This window comes from Anser cygnoides, chromosome 5, assembly GCF_040182565.1.
Source record: "Anser cygnoides isolate HZ-2024a breed goose chromosome 5, Taihu_goose_T2T_genome, whole genome shotgun sequence".
In the NCBI taxonomy this organism is placed as follows: domain Eukaryota; kingdom Metazoa; phylum Chordata; class Aves; order Anseriformes; family Anatidae; genus Anser; species Anser cygnoides.
The window spans coordinates 42,821,417-42,837,379 of NC_089877.1; the positions used below are offsets into that span (position 1 = coordinate 42,821,417).

General features: G+C 40.0%; 1 protein-coding gene across 5 annotated transcripts in view; it reads left to right on the forward strand.

Moving 5' to 3' along the window:
• The window catches only part of TTLL5 (tubulin tyrosine ligase like 5), a 136,749-nt gene that overhangs the window by 43,163 nt on the left and 77,623 nt on the right, over positions 1-15,963 (forward strand). For all 5 annotated transcript variants that reach the window (XM_048059944.2, XM_048059945.2, XM_048059940.2 and 2 more), the window contains 8 exons: positions 796-941; positions 1,952-2,237; positions 6,430-6,550; positions 8,200-8,346; positions 10,957-11,057; positions 13,559-13,692; positions 14,313-14,426; positions 14,829-15,245. In XM_048059944.2, coding sequence (XP_047915901.2) covers positions 796-941; positions 1,952-2,237; positions 6,430-6,550; positions 8,200-8,346; positions 10,957-11,057; positions 13,559-13,692; positions 14,313-14,426; positions 14,829-15,245 — 1,466 coding nt within the window. The remainder of the gene's footprint in view (positions 1-795; positions 942-1,951; positions 2,238-6,429; positions 6,551-8,199; positions 8,347-10,956; positions 11,058-13,558; positions 13,693-14,312; positions 14,427-14,828; positions 15,246-15,963) is intronic.

Sequence of the window (15,963 nt, forward strand, 5' to 3'; positions counted from 1 at the left end):
AGCATTTGGAAAGCTAAAGTTTTTGTTGGATTGGCCCTTACAATTGCCCCTCTTAGGTTTGCTACTCTGGCATTTCTGCTGTATTGATGAGCATTACACACGAGCTCTATCAAAAGATTATGTAATGCATGAGAATTTTTTACTTCATATACTCATATATTCACTTTGCTAGATCCAAAAGGTAAATGGAACAACAGAAATTTTCTGTGGATGTTCCCATCTGCATCATAAAGAACACTTTGCTGGATCTTTCTGCATTAGCAGAAAATTAGTGTTTGTTTCTCTTAAGGAATCTGGCAGGGCTTCTTCTTGGGTTTAGTCAGAACTTGTAGAAAGGTTCTCACTTTTCACCTACATTATGTTAAAATCCTTGTTTCTGACCTAACAGTGAAGAACAAGCTATCTACGTAAAAGGTTTTGCAGGCAGGATTGGAGTCCACGTGCTCTCTTCATACTCCTGTCCCTTATTTTGTATTCCTACTGTTCAGTTAAGTTTTCCTCAATAATTTTGCCTTGAGCTGCTGTATATTGGACAGATGCTGTTTAGTCCTTAAAGCATGAAAATAGATAGATGAGTTTGGGGGTTTTGAGAGCTGATGTTCTATGAAGTACTTGCAAGATGCACTTCAAACATTCGTAAGCTTTAAATGGAGCAAAGTTAGACTGATCATAACTTTTTCTTTTCCCATGTCAAGAAAACTGTTTTTTGAGGAAACTCACTCTGTTGAGTTTTTGTATCATCAGGGAGAGAAGTATAAAGAGTTTTTGAGGATGCCTCTCTATTATGCTTTCCAGAGACGGTCTTAATGGGAGGCTGGATATGAGGCTGGAAGCTGTAGACTCTCATGCTCTGTTTTATGAGAGAAAGCTGGTCTCACTGGAGTTACGGAAGCGCCGGCGATGTCATGGCAGGGCTAGAGCAGCACGGGCAAGATCGTCAGGTATGAATGACTAGAGAGTTAGATGAGCATCTAGTCAAAAACAATTAAGAGGGTGGTTAATTCATTTTTGTTTGTTTTGGTTTGTTTGTTTGTTTTGCCCAGAGAATTTGTGGATTCCTCATCCCTGGGAGTGTTTAAGGCCAGGCTGGATGGGGCTTTGAGCAACCTGGTCTCATGGAAGGTATCCCAGCCCATGACAGGGTTTGGAACTAGATGACTCCAACCCAAATAGTTCTATAATGCTAAGAATTCCATTCCCACCATTCACAACCCCACATATATGACTAAATGTAATCAATATTTTCTTGAACAGGGGCTCATAGCTGCATTTTGGGTACAATTATTTGTCAGTATGTATGTGCCTCTATAGTTCTCCAACTTTTCAGAGAAAAATGAAAACCTGGGACCTTCCAGGCTGCATTTGCTGCATTACAGTGACTCTAAGCTGTTGGAAGGAGAAATCCTTTTTATTTGAACCAATGTGGGAAAGACTTAAAAGGATACAGAAAGGAATGATCCTCATAAGTGGCTGTTCCTTAAGCCTTTATCTAAACTCTTTCCAGTAGCTACATGATACAACCTCTCCCATGGCAGTCAGTATGTTATACAGTTACTTTTGGTGCTATGTTATGTGATCTTTATTGGCACACATGAAAGCTTAGTTTTCTTAGCTTTGGTTTTCCTGACGCACAAAAATCCAAAAGGTGAACTTAAGGCCTGCCAAAGAACCAGGATGAAGCCTAGGAAAATGCCTTTCTTTTATTTTTCGCTTGTAAAGTTAAGAACCTTGGTTTATCTCGTGAAATTCAGAAAATGGGATTCTCAGCTGTTTAATGTGCAAACAGAAAGCCAGCAAGAATAATAAACGGCAGCAATAGCTCCCGTGATATTCTAAAATGGTAGTGGTCTTTCCTTCTAGCAGAAGAGTTGAGGAGTAAACCAAAGGTAATAGAGAGTCTCCCTGTCTACTTTTTTTTTAACCAGCAGAGTTGATTTCTTCTCTACTGCAGGGATGTCAGAACCGACAAAGCTGTCCCTCAGATCAGACACAGAAGGTGAGGAAGAAGAGGAGGCAGATGCAGATGAAGAGCTAGATGGAGCTATTGGCTCTCTTTCGGACACCCAGGTGAAAAGCAAGCCAAAGCTCTCTGACTTGGTGAAAACAACTTGCAAGGAGCGGTTGACAAAAAAACTTCATAAGAAAACTGGAGATGGAGGAGAGCCACTTCTTGAAAAAACAGATTCAAAATCTCAGTTTAACTTGCTGCAGATTCTTCAAAAGAATGGAAATTTAAGGTGAGAGATTTCTGCATATTGCCCTGAGTTTTGACTGGCAAATAATATCTGTTTAAAATATGGGGGATATAGACTTAGTGCCACATTACGAATGGGTGTGAGGAGATAAGAGGAGCCTAGAATAATGGGCCTGGGTTTTTCTCTGTGGACTGCCTAAGTAACTAATTGGAGGGAGATAGTTGCAGAGACTGACAGTTTACCTAAATGCCTGACCTGTTAGATCAGTGTAAAGCATAAGCTGTAGCTTCCATTGCTGTTCTTTAATCAGGTGATGTAAGCTGTTCTTCAGTCAACTTGGGCTTCTGAAATGCCGCTATCTTAATGCAAGATGTCTGCTATTGAATTCTAAAATTTATCTTTTCATTCTCTGCATTTTTAAATAAATAGGTATAAATACATGTTAAGCCATTCAAGTAATGTTGGGAAGGAACACATCAGTGCCACATCTCCATAAAAATACAATTTTCTTATTTTTTTATGCTTATATTTTGTATGATGAAATTTTTTACCTCTAACAGCAGTTTCTGATGCTCAGGGTCAGCACCTCCTGAGAGCAAGACAAAAGGTCATTTGCGAGAAATAAGTTACTGAAATATTTTATTGCCTGCTGTTGAGCTTGACAGTGTGGAACTGAGCATGTTCCGATGCATGGCTCAGCTGCTTGAAAAAGGGTGATGCTGGAGGAGATTGTATAGAAGAATACCAGTCAGGATCCTGCTAAATGTTTAGAAGTTATCTTCCCCCTTAAATGTGGGTAGTAAAACTGCCTATTTGCAGATAGACATGAAGGACAAAAAGTGATCATACATATCTGTGTAGGAAGATTGTACATCTTCTACATAAGAAATACTGTTTTGCACAATAAGTGTCCAAAGATAGATAAAATAATTGTTGCTTGTTGCTGCCTTCTTTGTTTAGTTTCTGGGAGGATTTATGAATTATCACATGGATTTGGGGATTGTTTTGAGGTTTTCTTCTGGCAAGAACACTTGCTCTAATGACAGAAGATTCTGAAACCTGTTCTGAGGATGGACATAGCAATGCTGTCATCTACCTATATATAGAACTGACTCTTGCCAAGAACGTAAGCTCTGTCTGGTGTTCCTGGCAGAATCTTGCTCAGCACCCAGTGATGTTGGGATTCCCCCACAGAAGTGTGTAAGTCTTGCAGTGACTTCATGTTGCAGGATTGTGCTGGGCTTGGCCTCATCCAATCTGTCATTGATGAAAGCTTTGCTGCCGGGTCAACAGGCTGAGGAGCTGAAGTAATGACATTTTCATCCAAAAGAAACCAGGCCTGTTCCAGTCAGCTTTTTATAAATGGCAAGACTTCTCTCTCTCCTTCTAGCTGTCCTGGTGAAGCAGGTTCTCTGCCTTCCTTGCATTGGGCTTTATTGGTGGAGAGGTTGACAGTGGAATGAACCACAGAATCACAGAATGCTTTGGGTTGGGAGGAACCTTAAAGATATTCTAATTCCAACCTACCTGCCATGGGGGGAACCATGTTCCCCACTGTACCATTCCCAGGAAAGTTGAAAGTAAAGGGAGTTATTTGCTCTTGCAAATAACCTGAGACAGCCTCAAGTTTCAATATTCCACAGGCTGGAGGAGAGGCAGCATTTTAATTTACCTCAAAGACATTCTCCAGTTTCCTGTTTAGGGAGTCATAGAAGTGTCAGATAGAGGTAAAGAATTGTACTGCTGTTCTCAAGCTGATGGTGGAGGTCCTGAAGTCCTACCAGACTTGAACTCATGGTCATGAGGTGTTTGAGTTGCACCTAAAACAAGCTAGGAAGCCCTACAGAGCCCCCAGAAGAGAATCTTTTCTGATATATGCTGGCATGGTGATTAGAGTATTAGTCAGGGTTCAGGCTGTTCTCCTGATGTCACCTGGGAAGGGAAGGTAACTGTGGTGGCTAGCAGCATATAGAGCGTGGAGGTGTAATAAGGCCTGCGGTGTATTCTGGAGGTCACTGGAAGACACAAATTGTAACCAGGCAGTTATATCATGTTATTTCTTTTAGTTATTGCCACAGTTTTCCCAGTGGAGAGGATGTCAGTTACGTCAGTCTGAGACCTGTGAACTCATCATTTGCTTAGCCCCTCTTTGGGCTGGGCATAGTCTTCCAAAAGCATTAAAAGCTTATAATTAGGTAGAAGCGTGAGTATTTATAGTACATTTTAACTTCAATTCTTATTTCCCAACATATGTGAAATTGATGTGCATCGTTTGATGTGCAATTGATGCATTGATCTTTATAGTTACCAGTGTGTTGTATGATTTCTGTAGCACTGTAAAGGAGTGTTCCTGAAATTTACAGGCATATAAAATAGGAAGATTTAAGTTTCTGGGCTGATGTTTTAATGAAGTCTCAGGGACTTGTGTACATAGAGTTAAGAGGACCATATAAGTGTCTGAGAAGATTCCGAAGAAGCAGAGAACAAGTAGACAACAAATGGTGAGGTTCCTCAGGGATAGGTTTGAGACTGGTTTTAATAATCAGTTCAGGAAAGATGTAAAAGGTGGAAATCAACTAATGAAGTTTGCTGATGGAAAAGACTTGGGAGTTATACCATGAGAGAAAAGCAGTGGAATAAATATGGGAAGAACTGGATGACCTTGAGGACAGGAATAATATAACTAGGATGAAGTTCAGTAGCACAAAATATAAGGGCAAGCTCTTACAAGCTTGTAATTTACAGCAGAAATTGTACCGGCTGGATGTTCAAGTGAAAATGAATTATAAGGTAAAATACCTTCCATGCTTGTTGATCACAGGTTTGTGAAACCCTAGCTCATGCATGCATGAAAATACCGAATGTGGTCTAGGCTTTATTGCTTGAGATATTTCTGAGACTTCACGTACGGTGTACAGTTCCAAACCTCTACATGTTCATGGAGGGTGAATTGTGGCTGGAACAGGTGGAGAGGAGCTGCTAGTCTCATCGTGGTCAGGGTTCTTTGACTGACAATCTAATAGTTTATGCTAATAAAATGAAAACGATGTGATTGCTGTTAATAAATGCATTCCAGGTGGGAAACCCATCAGGGATAAAATTATTTAAGATATAGGGTAATGCTGAAAAAAGAGAAAGCAAATATAAATTGTCCGTGAATGCAGCTAGGCTGGGTAGTAAAAGAAGGTTCCTTATTATTAAAACAGTTCTGGAATAACATGCCAGGAAGGTAATGGGTTGAAAAATCTTATTTGTTTTAAGATGAAATGTGATAATTTTATAGAAAAGGTTATGTCAGAGCCTGAGACAGAAGGGCAATCTGTCACTGATGCTAAAGCCCATCTGCCTCTATGCTCTTATGAAAAGGGATGGAGAAAGTGTGCTTGACAATGCAAGGGACAGCTTGCAGTGACTGTAGAGGAATCTGTGATGAAGAGTAGGGAGTGGGAGAGCAGAATGCTGGACAAGAGGGTTTCGGCCAAGATGACACTGAACAGAAATAGCCAAAGCTTTCAGCAATTTCTCTTGCAACAAATGAATATGTTAAAGTGACTACTATTGTGAGGGAATGAGAATCAATATGTTCCTTCCTGTCCTCCTCAATTCATGCTCACAGCTTCCCAATGTGCTCAGCCAGCTGCACAGCAGATTTACTGATGTTTTTTCTTCCTTCAGTGGTGCCTTGCTCAATGAATTTGGCCTGTGTTATTGGGCCAGCAGGGGAAGAGTTCACTTGCACAGATTTAATTCTGTCATTTCCAATGGGAATTGCAAGGCCTTTGTTACAACTCTGGCAGTGGTGTTATGCCCTTCGTTTAATTTATGGTCTGTTGTTGTGGTGTTCAAAATGCTTGTGTAGACAGAGGTCCAGGAGAGCCTTGAACTGGGTTTAAAAAGACACAGTTTTACTGATTTTTGTAATGTTGGCTTTTGGAGGAGAGTTGCTAAGGCTGTGAGAAGGCAAGGAGAGCACTCAGTTTTTAGAGGTGGTCTTAGAACTTAAAGGACATCTGCTGTCTGTTGTATCTCTTAGACTACGTCACCTATCTTGGTGAAGAAAATACTGGTAGGGTGAAAATACTGGTGGGGCGAAGTTGTTCTTCTGTTCTTGAGCTTCAACATTTTTGTACCTACAAGGTCTTTGCTGAATATACTCTATAAGCTATGCCTGACTGTTGTATTTCTTTCTGTTACTACTCTGAGGGTATCTGACTGTGTTTTTCTTGGTCCACAGCAAAGTGCAGGCTCGCAGGGCTTTCTCTGCCTATCTACAGCATGTTCAGTTGCGACTGATGAAGGAGGCTGGTGACCAGTTCCAGAATGCTGCCTGGGTTGCCAAAGAAGATGAGCAGATGGTAAGAAGCTTTGTGTTGGTCTAGAGAATCTGAAATCTACCCTGAGTTTTGAGGTTGGTTGGAAAAAATGAAGTCCAAAAGTACCTTGAGATTATTATACTTGCCTGTCTAGTTGCCAGTGCTGTATTTTTAACATAAAAACAAGGTAGGAATGCTGACTGACATCTGAGAAGTGACAGAGTAGACACTAGATGACTAGTGTGGTTGACACCTGAGCTGCTCAAATCTTTCAATGGTTCTACTTCACTGGATCTCCCAGCTCTGAGCTGAACTTGTTTTGAACTCTTCTGTCTGAGATTCTTTAAGATTATTTAGCAGCATCTGGTTCCTGCTGTGATTCGTTAAACAAACCACACATCCACTCAAATAGAACAGGTATCCAGTTAAGCTTTTTCTCTGATGGACTGTTTTTTTCTTCATGGGCATCTGCATTTAGGAGTGTTTTGTGTATTCTAGATAGAGAAGAAAAAGTAAGAAATGCTGAGAAGAGAAAATTACTGTCTAGCATAGATTTTTTTATTTTTTGTTTGTTTTTGCTTTAAAGCAATGTGATATATTTTTCTAGGAAATATTTTAAGATGCATATATTTGGTATATATGCATCTTAGAGTGCAGCAAGCCCAGATTCCCTTGTAAAACCTTCCTAAAAGAGCTTTGTACAACAGCCTCTTGAGTTTTCTGCAAATGCAAATGTGTTCTTGCTGAATGCATGTTTCAGGGAAACAGCCAGTGCAGTTCAGAGATAAAAGTGTGTGTCAGGAATAATCAGTCGACTCAGTGGAAAACGTTACCCCTGCTCCTTCCAAGTAGAAATTAAAACTGGCTTTTTGAGAGTCACTTTGTCTGCTGTGCTGTGAGGAATAATATTTAAAATAACAGATCAAACCAGCCTGGAGTAATGGCAGTGAGAGGCGAGCTGTGAAATCCAATAGTTTGGATGTGAGGCTGCTCATTTATGCATTTGCAGTGCTTCTAACCAAAAGAAAATCCAGAGGGGAGACAGAAAGGGTTCAAAACACCCACAGGATCTATCTTGCCTTAGGATCTGACATGCCATGAGTTTCCCCCACTGGAGGCTGCACACAGACGTGGAGCCTGCTTGGTTGGGGGACTGGAATTACACGGCTGTAGATGTAACCATCTGTTGCTGTGGAGAAGCTATGGTGATAATGTACATATATGAAAAGTGCTGAAATGGGGATACATTACCATAGTGGAAATACCTGACCAAGATTCCCTTCCCTGTGATAGTGCTCAGGGGGTTTTATGTCAGTGTATACACTTCATTACTGGCCTTCTTTAACACATTACAGGTTGTCTTTTGGAGATGTTCTCCAAAAGCACTGGACTTCACAGGTTATTCTATGTTGTTGCTGCTTTGTGCTTTTTTCAGACAAATGCTCATCAGGTGTTCTCAGTTCTGCCTCACCTCAGACAAGGCACAGCATCATTCCTCTCCACGGTCTTGGATTTGTAGGCCTATGTTAAAAATGCACGTTACAGAAAGCTTTTGTCTGCCAGTTGTCAGCGCATTAGACACAGACAGTATGTTTAGTACTTGCCAATCAGGAACTGATGTAGTCCCTTTGTTCTCTTTTCCCCACATCTCGCAGCTGCTCCATTTTTAACTCCATCTTCCTTGCTTGCAGGAGCTTGTGGTACGCTTTCTGAAGCGAGCTGCCAGCAATCTTCAGCAGTCCTTGAGAGTGTTGCTCCCCAGCCGGCATTTGGGACTAAATGATCGTCGTCGTATCCTGGCTCACCAGCTGGGCAAGTTCATAATCTATTATAACAAGGTGATTAACTCTGGATTCTTCTTCTGATAGTTTACACCACTGAACTAAGGTAGGGCTAAGGTACTTAGTTCACTTCAGTGCCTTCAAGCTTTGCTGCTTTTGCAGTACCACAGTGGATCTTGTTGGCGTATGATATTCTAGAACAAAAATAGTGGAGTATCCAGGGCTGCTAGACTCCAGCAGTTCCAACAGTGGTGTCTACTGTGGTTATTGCATATTAAGGGCCGGGAGATAGATATGAGTCACCCATTCATATATAACTGCCAAGTTATTAAGGAATTCTGAAGCTTAGGACCCCTTGGAAATGCCTTTGGTTTAAATGTATTATTTTTTAATCTAACTTGTGTAAGAAATTATTATGAGGCAGTTTACCATAGTGCTGTTAGTGATTTGATTTCTATTATCTTCTTCTAATGTATCTGCTGCTGGCTGCTGTCATAGTCAAGACAAAGTTGTTTTAAGGGCTCTGTTCTGTAATTTACACAGTCTGTTTGTAGTTAGGCATCTAGTAATGGCAGTTTATCTGTCCAAACTGTCAGATAGACAACAGCATTACTATGTTATATGTGTAGTCCAGTAATCATGTCCATAAAAGTTAAAAACAAAATAATAAAAATCAAAGAATGGGAATTTAACTGGCAGTTTGCTTTTTCGTTGGTTTGTCTTTAGTTCTAGAGTTTTGTAAGGCCCCTTCCCATTTCTTCCTGTTTTTATGATTCTTCTACAGAGATTAAATATATATTTCACATACTGTACATATATATATATATTTACCATTCATTTGGTATACTTAAGGAGTGCTAGCCATCTATAGCGTAGAGCTCTGTATGCTAAGTGACAAGGAGAAGTAAATCCCAACTTTAATAATTTTCACCTCTTTCATTTTTGAAGATGATGTTCTTAGCATAGTGGTTTCATGCTAATCCTTGTTTTGCAAACACAGCTTCCCCTTCCCCTTGCATTTCTTTGGTGTTAGAACAAGGGTAGTTTGAATTTTGCTTTCAGAGGCTGAGCCTCCGAGCTCCTACTTGTTAGTAGAGGGTGTTCACTTGCAGTACCTTTTCAGAATTGACATCTAGTAACTTGATCTGTCAAAGCAAGGTTGGTATTGAACCAAATCTATTCCAGGAAGTGTCTTGTTGCCTAGTGTTCACTGGATTACTGTGTTAGGAGCAATTGCAAAACACTCAGGTGGCTCAGTGGTGAGTTAAGAATGCAACTGCTTTGGATATAATTTCCACTCGAATTGTATTCAAACACTAGGATTTTCTGCCAACTCTCAAATAAATTCACAAAATAAAGCTGTGTAACTGGTAATAATACATCACTGCATAAACATTTTCTTTGTTAAAACGCTTGAAAACAGATCATTTGAGGTTTTAGGACGTACTTGTTTAAGCTATTGAGAGACTCTTGGCTTATGAGGGGGTTTTTTGGTGTCTGATTTCAACATATAGAATTCTTTAACTGACTTGTAACTTTGCATTTAGCAAGGGACTCCTACTAGCTGTTCTGCATCTTCTGTATTGACACAGAAGAAAAAACACTGCCTCCAGCAAACTAAGTAAAACAAACTGCATATTGTCAAGGCTTCTACTTCTACCGTAGACACAGTTCCCAGAGTGGCCTTTTCTCCCCATTCGTGAATTATCTTTCACAAGATATATCTGACCATTTTGTCCTGGGAAAGCTTGAAGTAGCAGTAAGAAGCAGTGAAGTTAAGGTTAAGTCTGGTCAACTAAAGCTTATATGTTGGTATTAGTATTTCAGATAGGTCTGTAGGCTGTTTTTTTATTATTTTTATTTTATTAACAGCAGTGTTTGTATACAACCTCTAGTGCCAACAAATTCTAGTTGTAACAACTAGTGTAAAATATAAGGGTCACTTATATCTGATAGCTTGCTCCCATTCTCAGAAAGGTTTATCATCTTTTATTACAGTATATTCTAGTGTATGTGTGTATTTGTCACAGGCTGTACTGTTTTACTGTATTTGCTTTTGCTATGCAGTATGTTATTTGTATGTAGATAAGACCTCAGCGATTTGCTGTATGACAAAAGAAATTAACTCAAGAGGAGAACTCTTAGTTTACAGCAGGGAATGTAGATGCCCTTTGCAACCTCCTTGATTTAGTTTCTCCCATTTAATTTTACATTTCTGTTCTCCTCTCCTCCTGAATATCTCCTTCTGGGACAGATGCTCAAATAAAAGCTATTGTGAGGAACTCTATTCGTGACAGAGACAGCAAAAGTAGAAAGAGGACCTAATATCTGCAAAGAATGATTTATTTCCCCTCCATCCTCTCTTATGTGCAAGCAAAGGATATATCTGAAGTAGAAGCACATATTTGTCAAACTTTCATATCTTCTCAGCAAGTCAACTCTAGTAAGTTATGTCAGGTAGATGAATGAGGTGTAGTGTATGTTTAGCCTGCTATCTCTGGGGCTCTCTACACACATAGTGAAATACACTTATAATTTGTCACTTTGGAGTTGATGTTCTTCTTCTTAGATTCCGTGGAATTGCTTTTTGTCTTCTCTATGTGGCAGCTATGCTACAGTACCTAGAATAACTACACAGAGAGACTTACTAATACTGCTTATTCACAGGAAACAGAGCAGATGGTTCAGAAGCAATCAAAAAAGAAACAGGAAGAGGAGGAGGAGGGAGTGAATCCTGAAGGTTTTCAGAACTTTATTACCAGAGCAAGGTAGGAATGAGTTTTATTCCCTTTGGTAAAGGATCTCGCAACCCTGAAGATGATGGGATTGTGCCTCTAGATACCTTTACTGACATTAGCACCTTCTCCTGCTGAGGGACAGCAAACTTGTCTCTTCTGTTTTTTCCCTTCCAGCAACCAAATGCTTGTTGAGTCAGCATCTGGTGCATAGAGAAGGGCATACAATAGATGTTTTGACCATTAAGTAGATCCCCAAAGGACAACACTGCCCTGGTCTTAGTAAATTCTAACCTGATGCTGGTGAGCTATGGTCTACTTTCCAGTGATGCTGGAGCAAATGCAGAAGTATTTGCAAGGAGGAGACTAGAGCTAATGTTCAGATGACCTTGAACTGCTGTGGTGGAATGACTGTTGTGGCTCTGGCTCTCAAATTTCTGATCCCAGAAACAGATTTCATGCTTTCTGCCTCTCCTTCAGCAACCCTTCAGGACTACACCCTCTGAGATGAGGAAAAAAGGGAATTAAACTCCCTGTCATCATCCTAGCCTTTTACTTGGCTTGCTAAGTGAGTTCAGTGCAAGCAGTTACTTTAGCAAGAGAAAACGCCACGTTTTCTAACTTTGTACACTCAGAACTATCTGACTTTCGTACAAGAGTCTGCTGGGAAATGTATTTTGAAAACAGGTAATTGCTCTTTGTGCCCTTTGGTATTGTAGGAAAAACAATGGTGTTATAGCCCTCTGACTATGGAGAGGTTTGAAATGATTCAGTGAACCAGAATTACTTCCTCAAGTTTCTGATTCTTGAGCACAAAATCTGATTCCTTTTGACTCCTTTATTTGACCTATATATGATATGCTTATATTGGCAAGGACCAGTGTTACTATCTGGACAGCTAGAGTTCATCTGCCCTTTTAATGCATTTCAATCTTCTCTAATAAAGTTCACAGTCACTGCTTCCTTCTTTCTTACAATCAATTATGAAATTGTTCTTTGTTTTCCGCTCTTTGGAAATAGCATTCTTAGTGACTGATCTAAAGTGGGTGATAGCTGAGTCTTCTCAGCTACATTCAGGAGGCTTCACAACCTCCTTTGCTACATTCTCACAAGCACAATGAATTTTATATTTTGCTGATATAATTGGAGTCATTACAGCAACAGATTTACAGGCTCCAAGAAAAAACTTGCCGCCTTTCAGATAAATAGTGTTCTAGAGAAGAATGACACTCAAGATATGACTACCATATATCATAATATCTTATCCTGTCAGCAGAAATGCAGATTACGTGGGTCCACAATATGCTCTTGGTTCTCTGACATCTCTCACCACTACAATTGCTGTTGTCTCCTAGGGCAGGCCATTTTCCTTTTACCGGAAATGCTGAAAGAGATGGCTGTTTAGGGCAGAACTGCATACTCTGTGTTATTGACTACCACGTCATCATGGCCTGATGCACAGTGTAGGCTGGAGCTGGAGATTTTTGCTGGCCCTAGTGATAAAGAACAGTTTCAAGTGATTATCTTTTTGCTTCTTAAGAGGTACTAAGTATGTTTGAGAACTCTGATAGCTGACAGCTATACTTTGCTTTATGCTTGAAGCTTAAATCATCAAGCTAGTCATACGCAGCCAAGAAAACGGGACAGTTTTATACTTTTGAGTGTTCTGCAGTACAGGCACACAGGAGAAGATGGGTAATAAATGTTACCATGTAGTAAGTGGGGTTGTCCCAGTCAATCTGTAACTTTGATATTACATGGATGTACTGTGTTTAGTTATATACATGCTGTTACAATTGCTTCTAAATATCCTCATTGCAATGCAAAAGTGTATCCTTGTGCTGGTAAACTCACTTAAAGCTGAAAGCATCTTTCCACCAACTCTTCACTCTTATGTTTCCTTTTCACCTTACTTTCATTGCTTTTGGATAGGTGAACTGTACAGCATACCCTGAAGATCCAAACTCTCAGTTACTCTCTTCTTGTCAAGAAAATAATAAAAGACACACATGCAAGTTTTGTGAGATTCACAAAAATATTGACTGTTCTGCTTGTTTGTGCTGCAGTTTTGGCTAATTAACAAGCTCTTTCCTATTCTCTCTTTACTTCTGTATTGAAACTACTAATGATGACCTTAAACAGGCTGGGATGATTTCTCACATGAACATGACAGCTGCTTGTCCTAGAGAGCACCTGGGGAAAATTAACTAATTTAACTGAGAATTGATTCTTTCCTGTTGGATCAATCTCCCCCAGAATGAGTTTAGAATTTTCACTTGCTCATTATTATCCTGGGTAGGTTGCTGGGTGCCTTGAATTTTCTACTGCATAAAAGAATGGTATTTTAGTGGGAAACTCAGGTTTAACCAAGGCTTCACCTCTTACCCTGTAGAACTATGCAAATAACTTGTATAGCCGCACCATTTTCTCACTTTTCTCTTTAACCTCCTTATTGTCTCTCCTATTTGATTGTTCCGTGAAGGCAGAAAATCTTAGAGACCTCATTTAGTTCCATTCTTTTCTCCTTATTGTAGTGAGAGTGAGCTGGAGGAAGTGCTGACATTTTACACCCAGAAAAATAAGTCAGCAAGCATCTTCCTAGGAGCAAACTCCAGAACTACAAAACCCAGGAACACCAGTAACCAGTCAGAAAATCAGCCTCAAGCCGGTGAGTATTGCAGGCTGCTCTGAGATGATGTTGCCCAGACTAATTCAATTTCAGTTTAGTCTATGGAAAGTGAACAGCCCCTACAGAAAATTATTCAGAGTTTTGGAGACTGTGTATCTTTTTTTTTCTTTCTTTTTAATCCCCAATGATTCTTTGTGATGCAGACTAGAGTAACTGCAATCCAATCTTCTTTTAGTGAAGTGAAATGGGATGAATTGTGACTAGGCTTTATAAGGAACTGGATGTGGTGGCTCGTGACTGAAATCAAAATGTGGAAACTGGAAGACACTGAGATTTGATATGTGAAATTCTGAAATCAAAATAAGGGATGAAAGAAACTGAGGCTTATTAAGTTGTGCTGCCTACAGTGAGCATACCCACTAGAGAGTAGAGCCTGTGTATTCGAGTATAATTAGGCATTCCATGGAAGGCAGTGCAGTGCTGGCTGTTCACATCCAGTAGTCCATGCTACTGTACATGACAGCATAATTGTGATCAACAGAGTTGTGTGGTCTAAAATATTAGCAAGAAAGTCCATTATAGCAATGTTTAAAAAGTCCCATTCCAGTGGCATCCCAGTTTGAATTATTCTAATTCCGAACTCCTGGATTTTGTTATAGAGCATCCTGAAGTGATGAAAAAAATAAAAGGTGATCAACCCAAAAATTCAGTTGCAGATTTGCCTGCAGAAGGACGAGCAAGAGGCTATAAACCCAAAGAAGTTAAATCAACCTGTAAGTGAACTGGCTTCATTCATTATCAAGAAAAAAATAATGAATTAATCTACTGTTTTTAATATGGTTGTAAATAGAGGTGAGAATCTGTGGGTTCAAACTGAGGTATTTGAAAGCCCAATTTTGGGGAAGATTCTGCATTTTTTTTATTTTAGACCTAAGGCAGATACCATAGAGTGAGCAGTGAGTGAATTAGCTCCTCTTCTGTGGGGAATAATCTAGATATGGCAGTCATTGAAGGAGAATATTCATGATGTAGAGCTGCCTCTTGTCTTTACTGATAGATGAGGTCATCTCGGCTTCGGTGGGTCTATGAATAGGGGCAGCTCAAGTATGTTGTTGTTATCCAAAGGACCTCAAAGGCAGCTTTTCTCATGTAGTGTATTCATCATCTCTTTCTAGTTCCAGAAGGACCCACCTTCTCCTTAAATGCTGAACAGAAATTGCCTCGGTGCAGCCCTTCTAGTGCTTCTTCCTCTGTTTCTGGTACCGTGTTCCAGAGAAGTACCAGTTCCCAGTTACCATCTCAACCTGCAGCATCTGGAAATCCACAGGTGCCTGGTTACCATTCATTGCCGGTTCCCCCAGTTGGTCCCAGGCTGATTCAGTCTTCATCTTCCCTACCTTCCTCCCAGAGCCAGATCACAGCACCTGACAGCTCTTCTGTCTTCACAAATCCAGTGTCCAGTGAGGCTTCTAGCCTTGCAGGGTTACATCGTTGTCGTTCTGGTAGCTACACCCTTGGCCCATTCTCGTCTTTGCAGAGAGCCGCTCAGATCTACAGCCAAAGATTGTCCCGCCCATCATCTGCAAAAGCAGGTGAGTGTTCTATGTTGTTTAATAACCAGCTAGTTCACTATAAAGATTTTGTAATCTCTCTTCTGGAATAGGTGGTAATTTCACATTTCTAGAATTATGAGTCTTGTTCCAATAGTGATAAATTTCTCATGGAAGGCAAGAATGCAGGAAGCAGCCCTTGTTGGCCAAAGATGCCCTTTTATTGAGCAGATGAACCGAGAATTGAACTTCTTCTGAAAAAGCTAGAAATGAAGTATTGTATACTTTTACTTGATTGCATTACTGATCTCTGGTTTAGCTTTAGTGATTTTTAATTAGTTTTGGTTAGCAGAAGTCCTGTCTCGGTCTGTGTTGTTCTTCGTTCATTGTATTCCTCTCACACAGAAATCCATTAATGAAACCTCATAATGTTTTAATACTTAAAGGTGTGGCAAGAGCTCTAAAAATAGAAAGACATGAGTGGATTGGTATTGTATCTCATTCTCTAGGACCTTTCAGAACTGTTGTGATCAAGAGTATCCTAAAAACAAGACCCAGAGACTACGCGTTTACTGTCCTAAGATAGGACATAGTTAAGCAATGCATCTTTAGAGTGTAAGGAATCTGAAGGGTGGAAGAAACTGTAGAGATTTATGGATGCAGACTGTAACATGTTAAGAAAGTTTTAGGAAGCATACAGAGGCTAACAGCTGTGTTCCCGGTAACACGCATTTCTTTGATGTGCATTTGCTTTGGATTA